The 18,918-nt window shown below is 38.2% G+C and overlaps 2 protein-coding genes across 2 annotated transcripts; one reads left to right on the top strand and one right to left on the bottom strand.

Annotated features, from left to right (window-relative positions):
• Positions 1 to 1,454: 1,454 nt before the first annotated feature.
• Positions 1,455 to 18,043, bottom strand: LOC110069179 (uncharacterized). The gene is made up of 20 exons (XM_089278270.1): positions 17,976 to 18,043; positions 15,205 to 15,474; positions 14,897 to 15,036; positions 13,264 to 13,716; positions 12,374 to 12,436; positions 12,213 to 12,275; positions 11,799 to 11,837; positions 11,431 to 11,472; positions 11,224 to 11,342; positions 10,425 to 10,522; positions 9,416 to 9,498; positions 9,154 to 9,252; positions 8,388 to 8,481; positions 8,150 to 8,237; positions 7,585 to 7,668; positions 7,306 to 7,422; positions 6,846 to 6,971; positions 6,106 to 6,141; positions 3,445 to 3,511; positions 1,455 to 2,884 (listed from the first exon to the last, which is right to left on the bottom strand). Exons 1-20 carry the CDS (start codon positions 18,041 to 18,043, stop codon positions 2,571 to 2,573), a joined length of 2,463 nt encoding a protein of 820 aa, XP_089134396.1. The 3' UTR covers positions 1,455 to 2,570.
• Positions 16,413 to 18,471, top strand: LOC149099249 (uncharacterized). Its single transcript, XM_089278286.1, has 3 exons — positions 16,413 to 16,618; positions 17,148 to 17,439; positions 17,994 to 18,471. The coding sequence occupies exons 1-3, from the start codon at positions 16,455 to 16,457 to the stop codon at positions 18,459 to 18,461; spliced, it is 924 nt and encodes a 307-aa protein (XP_089134412.1). The 5' UTR covers positions 16,413 to 16,454; the 3' UTR covers positions 18,462 to 18,471.
• The last annotated feature ends 447 nt before the right edge of the window (positions 18,472 to 18,918 follow it).

Here is an 18,918-nt window from a genome sequence, read left to right as displayed (position 1 = left end):
GTGGCGAACAATTACTGGACTACTGTATACCGACTGTCGATCGCGAGTCACTAGAATCTGGATCGACTGTCGATGCCATCCTAAACAAACTCAACGAATCTCTAATCAATGAAGAATGTAATGCGACGCCACATGTGTATGAGCACTCTACAGGAAAGCTGGTTTCTGATCAAGGCTCTCAGACCTTGTATTCTAAATATGAGTTATCCGCAAAGGTCGAGACCATGATTTTGAAGAATGATGTTGCCACGAGGAAACCTCAGGCTCCCACAATAGTAAGTACTCTATCTTACAAAAACATCGTGCGAGATGCAAGTCTTATGAAACACTTCATTGGCCTCTCACCTCCACAGTTTGAGATTTTGCATAATTTTCTAGACGACGTTTGTCCTTTGGAGACCATAAACTAACGGATCAATTTTTGTTTCTGGGCAACCGACCATGATTAAATATGATCGAGTACGAAAAACAATTCGTGCACGATACAATTACATCCACCACGATGATTTTTACATCGAGGTCGATTACTTTTAATCGAGGTGGATTACTTTTAATCGACTTGTTATGGAGGTGGATTACTTTTATCGAGGTAGAGTTCTTTTTATCGAGTTGGATTCCTTTTCATCGAGGTGGATTGTTATGGAGTTCGATAAAAATCGTCTTGTTCAATACGTTTGATTTTCGATAGTAAAAAGAGACTGGTACAGATAACGTGACATCTCACCCGAGGTAGACTGGTGAAGAAACTATTTCTCGTTGTTTGTGAGCCCCTCGTAGAAAGAAAATGGGATCCAGAAATTGTACAGCCGAAATAAGTATTTCCATTGGACTTTGCCGTGTATGTAACATGGGCCTCATTCGTTTGAGCTCGAACTTGAAGTAAGTTTCGTTGGGAAAATTTACCAGTAAGGGTCTGGCAGCAAGTATAGATAAAATGTAAATTAATATGTGTAAGTACTTATTCGGCTCAGCTTTAAAAGTAACGGTCATGTATATTCTCCTCTTTAAATAATGTATATATTTAAAATTCTTAAAAGTATGTTGTAGTTAAGAATTAAATTGTTCAAATGTAAAGAGAATAAGACTAGGTAAGGAACTGCCTCTTTTGATGCTTTGCAGACAACATATTCGGGTTTTTATTCTTGTGCAAAGGCAGAGTCTGTGCTGGTGTGTAATTAAATTTCAAGCTTACTATAAGGTTTTTGCAAGTTCAAGTAAGCTTAAGCTTTTTTTGGGAAAATCTTCATGATAGTATGTTATATGCAGGTTGCAACTCTCTGTAAAATGAGGCATAAAACAATAATAATTTGTCAGGTATTGTCTTGGGTCCAAAAGAAGACTTGCAGTGAGGCATGGCATTGTCATCTTCCCATCCACCTACCCTCCCTGCCACTCCAGAGTAGCTAGCGACAAGTGTACAAAAAAAGTCACACAATAACAAGTACATGCAACGGTTCATATCTGCTGAGAACGTTTATTGCCAACATATACTTATCAGTAAAAATATTAAGTTAGAAATTTAAAAAAAGGCTACTAACAACAAAGTCTCTTACCTAGAGATAATCAGAGATAGAAATCACTCATCCGGAAAAAAATATTTCTCATAATTGATAAAGTTATAATGAAATAAATTACTTGCAGCTTTTCTGACGTTAACTAGCTATGTTCAGTTGCAACAAATATCAGTTAATTACATTCCTATTTCAAAACATGGTTAAACTAGATAATGAAAACTACATATGTTCTATATTCATCAGGTTAATTGAAATAACTCCATGAATTACAACTCATTGCAATTTAAAAAAAGTGAATTTAAATCAGTTACCTGCATCTTTTATTACTTTAACTATAACTTGCACATTGTGTTCAGGTGCAACAAATGTTAACAAATAATATACAATGAAGACAAATTATTAAAATGAAGTAATTAATTATTAAATTGAAGTCTATGACAGTTTTCATTTGAGTGTAAAAAAAAAACCAAACTAAACACTCTGGCAGATCATAAAGGAGGCAGACAATGTAGTAATTCCAAACCAATACATGTACATGTAACTAAAAGGAAAAGGTGAAGAAATTAGGATTATGAGCAACTACTATCAACCTTTGCTTTTGTTTCTACATTTACAGCACATAAGACTTGATCAAAGAAAGAAACAAACATAAAATTAACTTACTTAAACGTATCTCTAACTATACACAACTAGATTTTCATTGCTGAAGTACACAAACCATGCACTTAGTACTTAGTACTACTTATTACTTTTTTTTACTCCTAAACTAATCATTCAAGAACACTGGACATGCCCTTCCACATGTACACTTGCTTTTTCACAATATAAATTACTGGCAGCTTTTATAATTTTACAATTCCAACGTTCAATTGCAATATATGTCTCCAAGCTACTTTCCTTTATCTTAACAGTGATATACTTAATAATAAACCACCTAGATAACTATGTAATTGTTTATAATTAATCACTCAAGAAATATAACTCATTGCAATTAAAAAAAAGGTGAAATTAAATTAATTACCCACAGCTTTTGTAACATTAGGTATAATTTTTTTTTTAATCAGCTTTTAAATGCTTTGCCTTTTTTCTTTCTGCAGTTGTTCTCCTGTCCTTTTTTCGTTTCCTTTTTCTGCTCTTCTCTTCCTTATATTCCTCTTTCTCTAGGACTTTTTCGTTTTCTCCTTCAGTTTCTTCCATTTCTTCTTCTATTCCTTTTTCTGTTTCTCCTTCCTTTTTTGCTTCTTCCGTTTGTTCTTCCTCCTTTTCTATTTCTTGTTCGTCTGTTTCTTTTTCTTCTTTTTCTTTGTCCTTGTCTCCATTTTCTCTTTCTCTTTCCTGTGCTTTCTCCTGGATTCCTTTTTGAGGCTCATCTGTTATAAAAATGTACAATTTTTTGTTAGTCCATTCACTTCTTCTCTTTTTGTTATTTTCTATTTTTAGCCTTCCAATGTTATTAATGTAATGTCATTATTTGCCGATTATGATCAGATAAACATGATTTATGATTGGCTTGGGAATTTTTAAGTCAGCCTTTGTTAGTTCACCGACTGTATTCTGAGGTATGCTATCATTTTTCTTAGCTCAACTCTAGCCTTCAGTATAGATTAACCTTGGATTTAATAGGTTCTATTTACAGTTTTGTATATGTTGTAGTTAAAAGTTAAATTCAGGTAAAAATTAAATTCCTTTGTCTCTTAACCACACTTATTCATTGAGTATGGATAATTAGGGTTAGAAGACAAAGAATTCTGTATCGTAAAAAGAATCCTTTGAGTCCCAGCAGCGGATAGTCAGGTCAGGAAGAAGTCGAATGGGTGAAAGTGACGTGAAGGTAAGTTTTCACGAACGATTGCACCCATTTGACTTCCTCCTGACTTGGCCATCTGCTCCTGGGTCTCTGAGAATGCATAAGGAGTTGATTTTTACTTACCCAGTAGTGTAGCAGATAGTGTTACATCTTGTAATTCACCTTGAGGGAAATTTCCTCTGAAGGAGACCTGCAAGTCAAGGTAAGGAAGGGAAGTGTGCTGTTCAAAGGAGTCACAGATAACTTGTTTCAATGATGGAATACAATATGTTGTAACCATCACTGAAACAAAGTTAGCCATTTTTTTCCATTTGAGCAGCCCACCTCCCTTAAGATGCCTACAGTTGCCTATTGACACTGTAACCACTGAAATCACTATTAACCACTGTCAGTGTTGGGGTAGCCTTTTTCTGTCATTGTCACTGTTAGTGTTAATCGTTCCGTTATTGTTACTTTTTCTGTTGTTGTTGATGCTTGTGTTGATGCAGTTAACGTTGATGTTTTAAGTGTTAATAATATTGTTACTGTTAGTGTTAGTGTTTCTTTAAGTGTTAGTGTTAGTGTTAGTGTTTCTGTAAGTGTTAGTGTTAATGTAATTGTTATTGTTAATAATAGTGTCAGTGTTAGTGTTTCTGTTAGTATTTCTGTAAGTGTTAGTGTTAGTGTTAGTGCTAATTGCTAGTGTTAGGGTGTTAGTGTTAGTGTTAGTGCTGATTGGTAGTGTTAGGGTGTTAGTGTTGGTGTTAGTGGGTGTTCTGGTCAAGTTGGTCTGTCTCAAGTGTCAATGCTCTAGAAGAGCCTTGTCCCAAGGGATCCGGTCAAGTTAGTCTGTCCCAAGTGTCGATGCTCTGGAGGAGCCTCGTCCCAAGGGAACCGGTCAAATTGGTCTGTCCCAAGTGTCGATGCTCTGGAGGAGCCTCGTCCCAAGGGAACCAGTCAAATTGGTCTGTCCCAAGTGTCGATGCTCTGGAGGAGCCTCGTCCCAAGGGAACCAGTCAAATTGGTCTGTCCCAAGTGTCGATGCTCTGGAGGAGCCTCGTCCCAAGGGAACCAGTCAAGTTGGTCTGTCCCAAGTGTCGATGCTCTGGAGGAGCCTCGTCCCAAGGGAACCAGTCAAGTTGGTGTCCCAAGTGTCGATGCTCTAAAAGAGCCTCGTCCCAAGGGAACCAGTCAAATTGGTGTGTCCCAAGTGTCGATGCTCTAAAAGAGCCTCGTCCCAAGGGAACCAGTCAAATTGGTCTGTCCCAAGTGTCGATGCTCTAAAAGAGCCTCGTCCCAAGGGAACCAGTCAAATTGGTCTGTCCCAAGTGTCAATGCTCTAAAAGAGCCTCATCCCAAGGGAACCAGTCAAGTTGGTCTGTCTCAAGTGGCGATGCTCTAAAAGAGCCTCGTCCCAAGGGAACCAGTCAGGTTGGTCTGTCCCAAGTGTCGATACTCCAAAAGAGCCTCATCCCAAGGGAACCAGTCAGGTTGGTCTGTCCCAAGTGTCGATGCTCCAAAAGAGCCTCGTCCCAAGGGAACCAGTCAGGTTGGTCTGTCCCAAGTGAAAAGCCCCGTCTCTGGATAGTTGGTAGTGTCAGTCTTCCCCCAAGTATCAGGGCTCTAGAAGGGCCTCGTCCCTGGAGAGTTGGTGGTGTCAGTCTTCCCCCAAGTATCAGGGCTCTAGAAGGGCCTCGTCCCTGGAGAGTTGGTAGTGTCAGTTTTCCCCCAAGTATCGGGGCTCTTGAAGAGACCTCATCCCAAGGAAACCATTCAAGTTGGTCTGTCCCAAGTGTCAATGCTCTAGAAGAGCCTCGTCCCAAGGGAACCAGTCAAGTTGGTCTGTCCCAAGTGTCAATGCTCTAGAAGAGCCTCGTCCCAAGGGAACCAGTCAAGTTGGTCTGTCCCAAGTGTCAATGCTCTAGAAGAGCCTCGTCCCAAGGGAACCAGTCAGGTTGGTCTGTCCCAAGTGTCGATGCTCTGGAGGAGCCTCGTCCCAAGGGAACCAGTCAAGTTGGTCTGTCCCAAGTGGCGATGCTCTAAAAGAGCCTCGTCCCAAGGGAACCAGTCAGGTTGGTCTGTCCCAAGTGTCGATACTCCAAAAGAGCCTCATCCCAAGGGAACCAGTCAGGTTGGTCTGTCCCAAGTGTCGATACTCCAAAAGAGCCTCGTCCCAAGGGAACCAGTCAGGTTGGTCTGTCCCAAGTGTCGATGCTCCAAAAGAGCCTCGTCCCAAGGGAACCAGTCAGGTTGGTCTGTCCCAAGTGAAAAGCCCCATCTCTGAATAGTTGGTAGTGTCAGTCTTCCCCCAAGTATCAGAGCTCTAGAAGGGCCTCGTCCCTGGAGAGTTGGTAGTGTCAGTCTTCCCCCAAGTATCGGGGCTCTAGAAGGGCCTCGTCCCTGTAGAGTTAGTAGTGTCAGTCTTCCCCAAGTATCTTAGCTCTAGAAAAGTCCCGTCGGTGGAGAATTAGTAGTTTCGGTCTTCCCTCAAATATCAGGGCTCTAGAAGGGCCGTGTCCCTGGAGAGTTAGTAGTGTCAGTCTACCCCAAGTATCGGGCTATAGAAAAGTCCTGTCCCTGGAGAGTTAGTAGTGTCAGTCTTCCTTGAGTTTCATGGCTGGGAAGGGTTTTGTGGCACTGAGGACAAGAAATTAATCCCAATTTTTACATTGTAGCATGCTTAACTCGTAGCCTCACTAAAAAAGATTTTTGGATGTATGTCCTTATTCATGTTATGTTAATGTCGTTTTAGTTTTACCTGGTGTCATAATCACAGTTATTACTCATTTATGAAATTTTCCCTACCTCACAATTTAAAAGTGTCTTGACTTCTGCCTCTTCCTGGAAAATGTTGAGAAATACGAGATAAGTACAGAGTATGGAACCTTTGTAATGATATCTCAGGTTATGTTCTATCAAGATTATTCTGGAATTCTTAAGAGTAGGTGCACTCAAATATGCACATGTCAGATTCTATATTCAAATTTTATTATTAATGCATTCGTATGTTTGAAACTTGCCAGGGGTGCTCATTGAAATATCCCCTATTTAACTTTTTTGTCACATAATCCGATTCAAACATTAAAAGTAACACCACAACAATTTGCTATTAATTAATTAATTAATTAGTACAAAATCATATAATTATTTGCCAGTCATTTCTCAATCTCATCTCACGAATGTATGATCATGTTACAGTTCCTGATGAGATCAGTTATGTATCAGCTTTTTAATTGTCAAATGGAATATTGGATTAAGACCCAGATAACTTGAAACCCTGCTAACTCGAACTGATTTTCACTTCCGTTCAGATTTCAAGTTATCAGGGTTGCACTGTATTTTTATTTTGATACTTGCATTCTTTCCTAAATTTATAGGTCACTATCATACTTCACACTTGGGTTGCACAATGAGTGCAAGATGGCTGATAAATTACAGTACAGAACCTCACATTGGTATGTCAGTGTTCAATCACCATTTCTTAAGTTCTCTGTTGGATAACATGTAACTTAGATTTTTGACATAATGCTAGAGAATCTACTTACTCTTCCATAAACATCGAGGACCTCATGTCCCTCTATGGGGTCCAAGTGCAACACCACTTTGTTTCGCCGTTGCAGGGTAAAGTGGAGTGGCATGCATCCCATACCCCCTGCCCAGTCATATACTTCCTGTTATTCACATAGACAAAAGTAAAATCTTCTCAAAACCTGTCAGGTACAGGCCAAATATTAAGACAAAAGAACAAATAAGAGAGGAAAAGGTCTAGGGAGGAGATAGTTAAATGTTGTTGATATGTGGTAATTATGCTTGCAGGGTTATGCCTCGCTCAAGTTTAGATATGCTTAGTTAAGTATTGTATAAGCATACTAGGTAAAATTAAATATAATAACAAGTATGAAATGAGTGAGTGAGTATGAGTGCCAGCTCCTAATCACATGTTTTACAGACCACCAATGGCTTCCTTTGGTTACACATAATTTTAATGTAGAGTATTGTATAAACCTGAAACAGAGCTGTTTCCTTGAACTTCCGCCTTGCTTTTATTTCACCAAAGCGAAGGGCAATAACAATGCCTTCTTTGGGCTCTGGAGCCACACGTTTTCTTCTTTCCTCTCTTATCTAGACAGACGAAAACAATTAAAATAATGTTTTTCACTAATTATTTCCCTTATTAATCGTTGCCAGCCTATTAAGTTACACATGTAATTTCCATATGTACATTATTGTGAGTTAAATAAGATACACTCTTCAATAGACAGTATCTGTTGTTTGAAAACTTACAATCACTTCTGTTTGAGACAGTTTTTGCAGCTCTTTGTCATCTTTCTCTGTTTTGTTCTCCTGCTGCACTTCATGCTCATGCTCCTGTGTTTGACCAACAGACATTATTTGTTTGTAATAAATACTAAAGAGACAAATTTAAAGCCCAATGATAAATGATAAAGATGAAATTTTCATTATGCCATGAGCAAGGGATTAAGAGAAAATCTGAGTCCCCAATGGGAATAGATGCCATGAACTCTCAGATACCTCTGAGCTAGGAGACACTTGTGGAGAGCTGGGCAATTTTACTGGGTTGGTATGTGGCATGCATCCTGTATACATTGCTGATCATAGCAGTATCTGGGAGGCCATGGGTTTGATTCCCTTCAGGGACATAATGAACATTTCATGTTTATCATTAAAATTGTTGTATTTATTGCCATGTCACTGGAGTAGAATTGAGTTTTTAAATCTGCAGCACTCTGCATCTTTCCTTTTGTCGTGCTTTAAAGGTGTTTTAAAGTCCACTAAGTAAAACATTTTTTCTTCAATAACTGGTAGCATTTGTTGTTTGAATACTAACTTTGTCTGATGACTGATCAGTTCCCTCACATGCTGCAAGCTGGCGCTCTTGCTCGCGTCTCTCCTCACGCCATCTTGCAAGTTTTGCTCTAAGTATAGAAATTTACACCAAATTTGCCTTAATCATGCATGAAATGAGTGCTCAATGATTAAACTGTTATTTATGATTGGTTGTTAAATATGGCGTCTGTGATATGTAAGTTACACTACATAATAATTCAAGAAAGCAATGAAATTACCTCTCTAATGCAAGCGATTCAATCATAAAGGTTGCTCGCTCACATATGCTCATTGTTGAATGGGACAGCCAATCATAGTTGTCCATATCTGATGCTGCAATTGATTTACAAATAAACAACATGAAAGGTTTATATATTTTTAACTATTACTCCTTGCAAGCCTACTTTGGAAAATGTCTGTTGGAAGATAGAAGATTTCTGATTTTTTCTAAAACTCATTCATACTCTGAAAAAAAAAAACGTTTTAAATCTAAGACGTAACCTCAAAATAGTAAAATTATTAACAGGGCTTTTCAGGGCCAATGTTAACAAACACAGTTAAAAGAAACAGTCCTTTTTTATAAAGGCTGTATACTGGCAGGGAAAAGCTCAATTCAAAAAAAATGTTTTAATAATCTTCTTACAGCATTTTATCTTTTAAAGATATGTTCTTTTAATAAAGATATGTTACTCATACACTTTCAAACCCATTAAAGGCTCTGAACAAAAGCAGTGTTAACTCCAAACTGTTAGCCAGCTTACATTGTAGTAGCCCATTTCAATATGTAAAATACCACATAGGCACCAAACAAAACCTTTTGAAAAGCTTTTTGCTGGGGAACAAATAAATCACAAATGGGTTGGGGGTACACAATATGTAAGTTATACTTTAAAAATGCAGATCAATACAAAACAATTTTGGAAAATTATTTATCAAGTAACAAAATGAGGGTGGTTAAGTTTTCAGAGCAAACCATACTGATTTCAATGTCAAAAATTGTGTCACCTTCAATCCGCTCAATGAAGGTGAGATTTCTTCCGGCTGATGGAGTTAAAAATATCAACTGGTCCACATCATTACTTCTGTTCCCATACAATTTGAGTGCTGTTTAATTAAAAAGGACAAGGAAGTGTTAGGATAAGCAGAAAAGCAGTTTCATTAACAGAACTTGCTATCACACTTTTGAGATGTCATACAAATACAATTTGGCTTACTGTTAAAAGGGTTTCAGGAAATTCCTTGTTAACTATGTTTATGTTTAACCAACCTTCTTGGCCATCTTTGGATGTTGTTTCCGCAATCCAGAAGAGCCAACCTTCCTGGCATTGCCCAAGTACCCTCTGAAAAACCCTTGACAAAATGATAACATCTGAGTTAGTTTTAAAAAGTGTGCATATACAGTAAAATTTAAAATTTATTATTATATAAGTTGGTCGTTCCATCGGTTGATCGGTCGATCCTTCTTTCCTTCCTTGGGTCGTAAACTTTTGTTTGTATTTCCGCTGACGAAGAGAAAAATGTGGTCGAATGAAATGTGTTTAATAACACGATGCATGCAATGCATGAATGTCGAGCAAAATAATAAATTATTATAAATGGAAAGCACTTATTAACTTCTTGGGGGAAAAAGAAAGAAATATCACATCAGAGGGAAAAGAAAAAGAAAAAAAAAATTTGTGCGTTTGCACGCCCGAGTCCTGAGGTTTAAATACATGTAAGGGACAAATGTAAAAAAAAAATTTTTTTGCAACAAAGCCAAAACATTTTCATCTTTCTGCATATACTCATGCATGTACTTCATCGTGCAAAATAGTCATAGCCTAAAGGCCTTTGATTTCTTTGTGCAATTATTTACTGATCCTAAATTCAGTGCTGAGCATGGCCAAAGAAAATTTTTTGTTCAGGAAATTTTTCATGAATTTATATTGATGCACACCTTTACATAATATTGATTATTGCTCCAGAATTCACACCTTCATGCAGTAACAAAAAGGAAAGACAGTTTAATGTTGTCTTATGTTTTATTAGTACTCAGAAAAAAGTCCAGATAATGGACTTCAGACTTGTAACGGATACCTTGTAGATTTTATTTTTTCAGAATTTTTCTTTACTCCTTCCTCCAAAAAAAATCTGTTTTTTTTTTCCATGGGAAATGGTGGACAAATTATAATGTTGATTTCTTTTGAAGTTGCATTAAGCTGTATTATTTTGCAATCAAATATGTGGTTGAATTAACAACAAACAGTACAATAATACTATACAATGTACATCCAAACCTCAACGTTGCCTCATTCAATTTCCCATGCAAAGTTGTATTGGGGCGCAGTAATAGTGCCACTACAGGTTTTTTATCCTCACGAGCCTGCCAGCATAGCTACATGTATTTGTAAATCCAGAACAAGAACAAGTTTAACTATGCAATAATCACAATTTTAAATTGGGGGCTCACGGTTTCAACATTAAAACCCCCACATAAATCGCCCACTTTCTAGCACAGGATTTTAGTCATTTCCCGCACGTATTTCTTGTAGGTGTTTTGTTGTTCACACCCTAATTGGAACGTTATTTGTACTACAAAGCTCTAGTATAAAATAAGTTCCATTTATGTATCTTGTAGTTTTATCCTGATGAAGTCTCAGTAGCATACGAAGCCGGTCGATTAATAAACTCAGTTATACAAGGCAAGTTGCTGTGTGCTGCTCTTAAGTTTTTGTATTTAAAAAAGAAAGCAAATAGATTAATTAAAGATTGACTGACCGACTGACAGATTGACTATAACAGCAACAATATACATGTATCTTTATTGCTTCTAATTCTCCAAAGGGAGATGTTGGTCTGATTGAATGAATGAATGAATGAAAGAATGAGTGAGCAAGCGAGCAAGCGGGCAGGTGGGCGGTCAGGTGGGGGGAGGGGGTGAGTGATTGAGTGAGTGAATAAATGGAAGACGGATGAATTTTCCACCATCATTGCCCGAATGTCATTTTTGAGCTTGAACTTTATTACGATAATCCAAGTTCGGGTTAATCCTGATAGCCCAATAAAAAGTGTTTGTCAAAATGTGCTCTCATTTACCTCTTCAAAACTGTGGTTTAAAAAAGATGGTAACCGTTCCTGAACATTGACACAGGATGCCTGAACAGCGGATTCGCATCTAAACACTTCATTCACGTGACACTCTCTACTGGAGACCCCTAAAAACAAACATTACATTTTGCATTATTTGAAAATGTGATAGAAAACCATTATGGAAAAAATGTTTGTTGTGGTTATGTTATGTACCTCCTAAGCCATGTGGAGACATGTCCATTGTAAATGCCCCAACTGTAAAAAAAAGGCAGTGCAAAAAAAATGTGCCATACAAAAATTTTTATTAGCATAAAGTATTAAATTACACACATCATCATCATCATTATTACCAGCAATATGTTATTATTATTATTATTATTATTATTAATGTACAATTTTTTGGCTTGAGAACAGCTAGGCAAAACTTGTTACAAAAATGAACTATGTATACAGAACATGACTTAAAGGCCCAAGAAACTATGACATCACAGAGAACCCAACGAAACATGTTCAAACTGCAGAAAAATTAATTGGTCTCAACTGACTGCAGCAAATATTTAAGATAAAAACACTGTACTTACCATTTATACCAACTCCGTGGAAAGGCTTGCCACTTATCCCTGGGTGTAAAGGAGAGATTATTGCAACTATGAAGACCGTACTGTGCCACTGTTCAGTTATTGCAAAAAGTAAAAAGGTAACTGTAATTGAAATACTGTAGCTGTCCTTCTAAAATGGGATATTGATCCCTTCTTGTGGCAATGTGTGACCTTGGATACTGGTTCTTTTTTCTTGACAGCTTTGGACATTTCATGTCTACAATTGTCAGTTAAATTAGCCATACACAGTGTTCAGCAGATTTCATTTGAACTTTGAATTTGTGCTGATTAGCTCTTTATTAGCTCTTTCATAAGCTCTCTATACATTTGAAACGAAATCAATAAAGATGAAGAATAAAACTTTATAAAATTACTTTTAAAATCTTTAGATTTTACCTGAAGTAGTACGGGTAGATGATGTTTGCCTTGCACGTCTGATGAATGATTTTCGTGTTGGCACTTAAATGCAAATGATAAGTGACATCATTATCAGGGCTTCTTTCATTGTATCATTCTAAGGTCATAAATTATTGCTATGGATACAGAGTTGTTCTTACCTTGCACAGTGTTTACAATCACTAAATCATCATCTTCGAAAGGACTTTGAAATAGATCAGTGTCTGTGGGAGTTCAGCATGCAAACAATGCATTAATTTTTATTTAATGTATTTTTAATTAGTTACAGTTAATTCGATCAATTTCCCTGAACCTATTTGGATTGTCTTTTGTTGCTGTTATTAAGGATTATGCAGTATAGTCCTGTTTCTCAAACCTCCAGGGGAAAAAACCCACCACAAAAACACTAGCATGAAAATATATAATGATTCATGATTGTCTGCAAGTGGCCCATCAGGCTGGAGCTTATCCTGGTTTCCGTGGCATGAAACAACTAGCAGTATTTCTATTCCCCCCTGGATGGGATGCTAGTCCATCACAGGGTTACCCCCAGCAGTAAATTTGCCGATACCCACAACAACCTGGCACAGGGTTGCAAATTTTTTATTGGTGACTGCTACAGCAGTGGTCTTGAACAAGGGGTTTGGTTTTTAGTTATGGGTAGATTTGTAGTCAAAGTATAAGAACTGGAAAAGGTTGTCAGCAACCTTAAAGCAGTGAAATGGGTAGGGGGATAATTCATTGTATTACTTTGTATTACATGCAGCTCTCATAGTTAGTAATAACAACTATTATTTTGTTTTTACTCTGGTGTTTGTGTTCCACGCACTTATACTAATTATGTAAAGTAAGCACTATGGCACAAAATCTGACATTTTTTATTTTATGGGCTGTGTACTCTTAGTGTTGCAAGTAACACCTGAAATTTACTAGCAGGCTGCTAAAAGTGAGATTTTTTCCTTTCGAGCACTTTTACACATTACAACGTTATTGCACACGAACCTTAAGATAATTGCTTTAATAAAATTTTATTTTGAATCATTTCACTTACATTCACTTCTTCTAGGTGACTGGTCAACCCGGACAGGTGTGCTGGCCAAAGGGGCAAGAACTGATGATGGAAGAGGCGATGAAGAGGGTGATGTAATGGCAGCAGGTGTTGCGTAGGTGACTTGTGTAGCAGTTGAAACAGTTGTGTTGGCAGCGATGGCACTGGTGACAGGTGTAGTGGTTGAAGCAGTTGCGTTGGCAGGGATGGCACTGGTGACTGGTGTAGTGGTTGAAGCAGTTGTGTTGGCAGGGATGGCACTGGTGACTGGTGTAGTGGTTGAAGCAATAGTGATGGCAGGGATTGTACTAATGACTGGTGTAGCAGTTGAAGCAGTAATGATTGCAGAGATATCACTGGTGACTGGACTAGGGGTTGGAGCAGTAGTGATGGCAGGGTTTGAAGTGGTCACAGTCTGACCTCGTGTCAAAGTGTTGTTATTGCGGCGCGGTCTGTCTGTAAAGGAGAAGAATGCAGCTTAATATTATTATTGGAAAGCACATCTGCACATAATAATAATCTTTATTGAGGAAACCTTTTCACATACATGTGGTTTTCGAAAAGGACCTCAAAGATTAATACTAATTAGTCTAACTAAAAATATGAAATTTATAAAACACTTAAGTTAAATTTAAAATCTGTCTCTTAACCATGGAACTTTGTACTGGTCTTACTAGTCCATGGCACAAATTACATACGCATGTACTAGTGCCTTGTACAGTACAAGCCTATATATAAAAAACCACAGAAACAAATTGAAAATGTAATATTAAAAATCTGATGTTTAATTAATCTGCAAGCAAGCCAGAGTGAAATACAGGCTAGCTTCATTTTGTTCTGTGGTTACTTTTCTGGCAGACAACCCAACAGACATACGGACAAGCTATGCAGACTACTCGGTACTCCGTTAAGTGTTAAAAACAAATTATAAAAATGGAATTGAAGTACAGTGAAGTAAGATTACTTTTCTATGTCCTATTGAACATTATTTTCTATTTCTTTTTCTATTTTACAGTCAGATTATTATTTCATTGGTAAAATCAATGTACTAATGAATTTCCAGGTTACATCAATAAAGATATTACCGGTTAATTATTCATTCGTTGCTGGTACTGAGAAAGTCTTTTTAAATTTCGCCTTTCTTCTGATGAAATGTAATTGTAATGAGTTTATGTAATGTGATGTAATGTATTGAATTGTATGTCTTGTAAATTGTTTGCAGGCCCCCATTTAAACCAGCCTACGCTGAATTGGGTGGCCTGTTAAAATATTGCATATAAATAAATAAATAAATAAACAAATATCTGGTGGTATTTAGGGTGTATTTTATATTTTTAAATTGTGTTCGATTTAGTTCGATTGGGTTCGATTAGATTCGGAAATCGAACTCTGTCACACAACCCAATCGTTCGACTAAGTTTGATTGAGTTCGACTACCGAACAGTGGGAAATAGGTGAGTAAGTCCGATTGATCTCGAGACAACAATTTCGGGCATACGACAAAATGAAATTTGGCAGTTATACGAGCGACCAAAAACTAAAAACGCGCGGGTGGCAAAGCTTTGAGAGGCGCGGCTAAAGAGGCCTCGTCGCGCGCGCACGCTTTTTTCCCCAAATTAAAGGCTAAGTTACTCACCTTTTTTACGTTTCCAGTGCATGAAAACTTTTTTCTTTTCGCTCCCACCGAATAGATCCAATATCTTGTCGCCACTAGGCACTCCCACTTGGACGACTTTCATAGCCTGTCCTTTTGTGTACGATGAAATGAATCTCAAACTGTTGAAAGGAAATAAACATAAACTTTCTGGCTGTTCGAGCATGTATTGCTATACAGCAAATAACTGTTGAATACAGTGATCAATAGATAGATTTACTAGTAAACAATCTAGGCCTGATTTGTAACAATAGTTATTATTGGATTTCCAGTTCAAAGCGATCACTCACCAAGATAGGTCTAAACCCGCTAAGGTTGGAAAGGCGGCAACCAAGCTGTCTGTTATGGTGGACGCTGACTCGCTTCTTCTAAAACCAACATCTTTTACTCTGCCAGCGTCAACCAGCTTTTTGAAAGCTGTTTTCCTGGGGACTGTTTGAATCCTTTTAGGCAGATGAATAAAAGTCCGCATCAACACTTGACCGGCGTGGAGAGGCGGATCGGCAACGTTCTGGACATCAGAATCGCTCTCACTGGAGCTCTCACTAGTCGAGCGATCACTGTTATCATTACCCATCATGGAAAACATAAATGAACTTGTCAGCGACCAGAGGGTTTGTGTCTTGCTGAATGCAACGATGCTAACTTACGAAAGACGCTTATTTCGCGGCGTCACAAAGTAACTTGATACTACATTATAACTTGTAAGGGGCGGTACGCTCTAAAGACACTGACAATGATACCATATAATTTGTGTTACGAGAGGTGGCAAAAATAGGATAATTTTCATGACTTTTACTGCCAGTCACAATGACAAAATCTGAGGATTTTTTAAAACAAATCGTTTCTGTGATCTCCGCTGTCGTCAAACGAAGCAAAGTTGTATTAAATACCGGGCGGTGCTTAATTTGAAACGACAGAAGAGGTGTCACAATTTTTCTCAACTTCAACTTTGGGTGCTCTTTTTTTTCGCGGCAATAGGAAACAGGAATAAAAAACGCTTGATCGCAGTATATTCTCGGGCACTCTGCGTTGTGTCTTCAGAACCAGTTTTCTCCTATCGCAATGGGGTCATTTGGGGAGGTATACAGAGGGTTTTTGTGTGAAGCCTGATAAATGAAAAGAACGGAAATCGCAAGGTGGTGCGTGATTACTGGGCAAGTTCCCGATTTCTAGGCGCGTGACGTAATTCACCTGTTAGATTTCAAGGATAAGTAAGGCTTTCTCTGGGCTATAACAATACCATTAGATAGAAAAATACAGTCCTTATAAATAAAACAGAGTATTAATTGAGGTCAAACAATGAATTTTCTCTATTTATGTACGTCCAAATGTAATCAATATGACAATTCGGTGATATGGCAAGAAATCTGATCGACTTCTTTGAATGGAAGTGAAATTTGCATCACAAAAGAGCTGAGGTGCGACAGTGATTCGGCGAACGTGTATTGTAGCTCGTTAGACTGACTGGAGTCTTCAACCTGAACATTGCAAAATCCGCTTTTGATCAGTATTGGAAATTCGTGCTTGGCATTATGATATGAATTTGAATTTGTTTATTGATTTGGAAAGAGGACCGCGTTCTGCTTTGGTTCGATGGCTCCAAAGGCGACGTTTGATAGCAGATCCTCTTTGGTGTGCGCAGTGTAATATCGCGATGGAATTAACCGAGAGAAATGGCGAACATGTAGACGGGTTTCTTTGGTGAGTACAGAGTTGCATCTACTGAATCAGTGCGATTCACGTGAAATCTAATGTAGTCTACTATAAAATTGCTTATACACGAAACGAACGCTACACTTGAACAAGAAATAATGACGCACCTTCAAAGTTATGCTAACTGTTTTAGCCAATAGAGAAAACAGAATATTTCCATCATTCTTACTTGTTCTTCGAATGTTTTTTCTCTATGCTGGCGTAACTAGAATTAAAATTAGAATTAAAAATCTGAAACCCTGAGAAGAAAAAATGTAGAGTCTCGATCATGCAAACATATCATGAGCCCTTGTATTCGTAGAATCACCATTTCTCGGGCCATTTAAAAAAGGAATTTCTAGCATAAATGGCCACATCCGTTAAATAATTCCCAAAACAATTGATGTCGTACCTCTAAAAAAAAAAACGGCAGGGACCAAAACTGCAACAGTGAACATAAATCATGTTTAGACTCTCTTACGGGAACGGGGCGCATAGGTCAATTAGCAATAGCGTGTATTTCTTTTTGTTTTATTAGGAGATGTAGTGGGTGTCGCAAAAGACGAAGCTTGCGAACGAACAGCTTTTTCGTTGAATTCCCGAAGATCCCTTTGGGAATGCTTCTTCGCGTAATGTTTTCCTTCGTGCACGAGGAGTCACAACGTAGAATTGCGGAAACGCTTGCCTTAAGCCGAAGTTTAGTTTCTCGCATTTATAGGCGACTACAAGATCTGTGCTTAGTGGATCTCGAAAACAGGTCAATCCTACCGTTTGGAGGACCCGGAACTGTTATAAAGTGCGACGAAAGCAAGTTCAACCATAAATCCAAGGTAATAAACTTAACCCAAACTGATCCTTATAGAGCTACCTTATCTCAAGAAAATGCACGCAAAAATCCAGAAAGGAAATTTGGGATATATGAACAATTTACCGCTCTTGCCACTATTGTTGTCCAACTAACTTTTGTGACTTTCTTTTATCACCGGTGAATATACGACCATAGCGTCTCGTCCCCTCTTTTATGCTAAAAATTAGTTAAAAATACCAACGACACCTTTTGGGATTGTCGCGTAAACTTTCTTTCACCTTAATTTCATTTTAGAAACCGCTCCGGAGAAAGTCGTTTTAATTTTGCCAAAAGCTGTTTCGTTTTGACTGGAAATCGGTTAACCTATCGTCATTTATTAAATGCACAAAAAACTCTCAATTCGGAGATAATGCACACAACCGTTCTTAACGTTCGATGGGTAACATCTTGGTAATGCACATAAAGACCGTCAAATACTAATAAAATGATAAGCACAGATTTAAAGGATAATCTTTTTCAAAAACTCTACAAGAAAAAAGCGGCCGAGACAAAACTTACTTTGGTTGTTTATTCCAGTATAACAGGGGAAGGAGAGCAGCCCGTGACTCGTGGGTGTTTGGCATCATAACCACAGAGTATAGTCCCGCGCGGGGTTACTTTAAGGTTGTAGAGAGAAGAAATGCGGCCACCCTTCTACCGATCATCAATAGATGCGTCCTGCCCGGTAGTGAAATCCATACAGACGATTGGGGGGCATACAGACGAATAATGCAACTTCCAAGCGTCCGCAGACATAGAGTTGTCGTGCACGCCCACAATTTCGTCAATCCACGCACTGGAGTGCATACACAGGAGGTGGAGTCTTGCTGGAGCCAGCTTAAACTCGGGCAAAAACAGAGAAAGGGGCTGAGAAGAGAAGATCTGCAATCCTACCTCGACGAGAGAATGTGGCGGCAGTGGAGAGGAGGAGACCATACGCAGATCATGGCAAATTTTATCGCCATCATACCCCTACAATTCTCGACTAACCAACCAGCTCTATAATAAATAATTATAATCTTCTTAAATAGTACTTTTCAAGTCGCTTATAGTGTTTTTATTTAAGGACGTTCGTGCGTAAATTTTCTACTCGATAGATTTTTTTTAAACTTCTACTACAGTGAGACTGATGACTTACTTGTTTCAGAAATGAAGTAAAAATAGGGGGTCACCGGCTTCGTTTCAGAGATAAGGCGTGTGGAAAACTAGTCTGATTTTGATAAATTGGTGCGCGTAATTCAGCATGCTCTCCAAGTTCTTTAGGTTAAAATATCAAAGATAAGTCAACAGTGGCAAACTATCCTAAGTGAATCTGTGGCGTTCATAATTTCAAATATTTCCATTATTTTCAGAGACCTTAACCCAAAATCCACGCAAAGTCAAAGCGATGGCCATTTGCCCTATTATTCTTCACTTTACTACTTAGTGCGCGCGCTCGATGCATGACGTGGCATGTGAAATT

The sequence above is a fragment of the Orbicella faveolata genome, unplaced genomic scaffold, assembly GCF_042242905.1.
Source record: "Orbicella faveolata isolate gen_17 unplaced genomic scaffold, um_ofav_v1 contig_46, whole genome shotgun sequence".
Taxonomy (NCBI): Eukaryota; Metazoa; Cnidaria; class Anthozoa; order Scleractinia; family Merulinidae; genus Orbicella; species Orbicella faveolata.
This window is presented reverse-complemented; position numbering and strand designations above follow the sequence as displayed.

Bases quoted from the DNA above. Each gene is read 5' to 3' on its own strand.
- LOC149099249 (XM_089278286.1), top strand. From the start codon at position 16,455: ATGAATTTGAATTTGTTTATTGATTTGGAAAGAGGACCGCGTTCTGCT. The intron at 16,619-17,147 runs GTGAGTACAGAG...TTGTTTTATTAG, and splicing joins CATGTAGACGGGTTTCTTTG to GAGATGTAGTGGGTGTCGCA. The intron at 17,440-17,993 runs GTAATAAACTTA...TGTTTATTCCAG, and splicing joins AGTTCAACCATAAATCCAAG to TATAACAGGGGAAGGAGAGC.
- LOC110069179 (XM_089278270.1), bottom strand. From the start codon at position 18,043: ATGATGCCAAACACCCACGAGTCACGGGCTGCTCTCCTTCCCCTGTTA. The intron at 10,523-11,223 runs GTAAATGAGAGC...AAATACATGTAG, and splicing joins TAAACCACAGTTTTGAAGAG to CTATGCTGGCAGGCTCGTGA. The intron at 2,885-3,444 runs GTAAGTAAAAAT...TTTTTATAACAG, and splicing joins ACTATCTGCTACACTACTGG to ATGAGCCTCAAAAAGGAATC.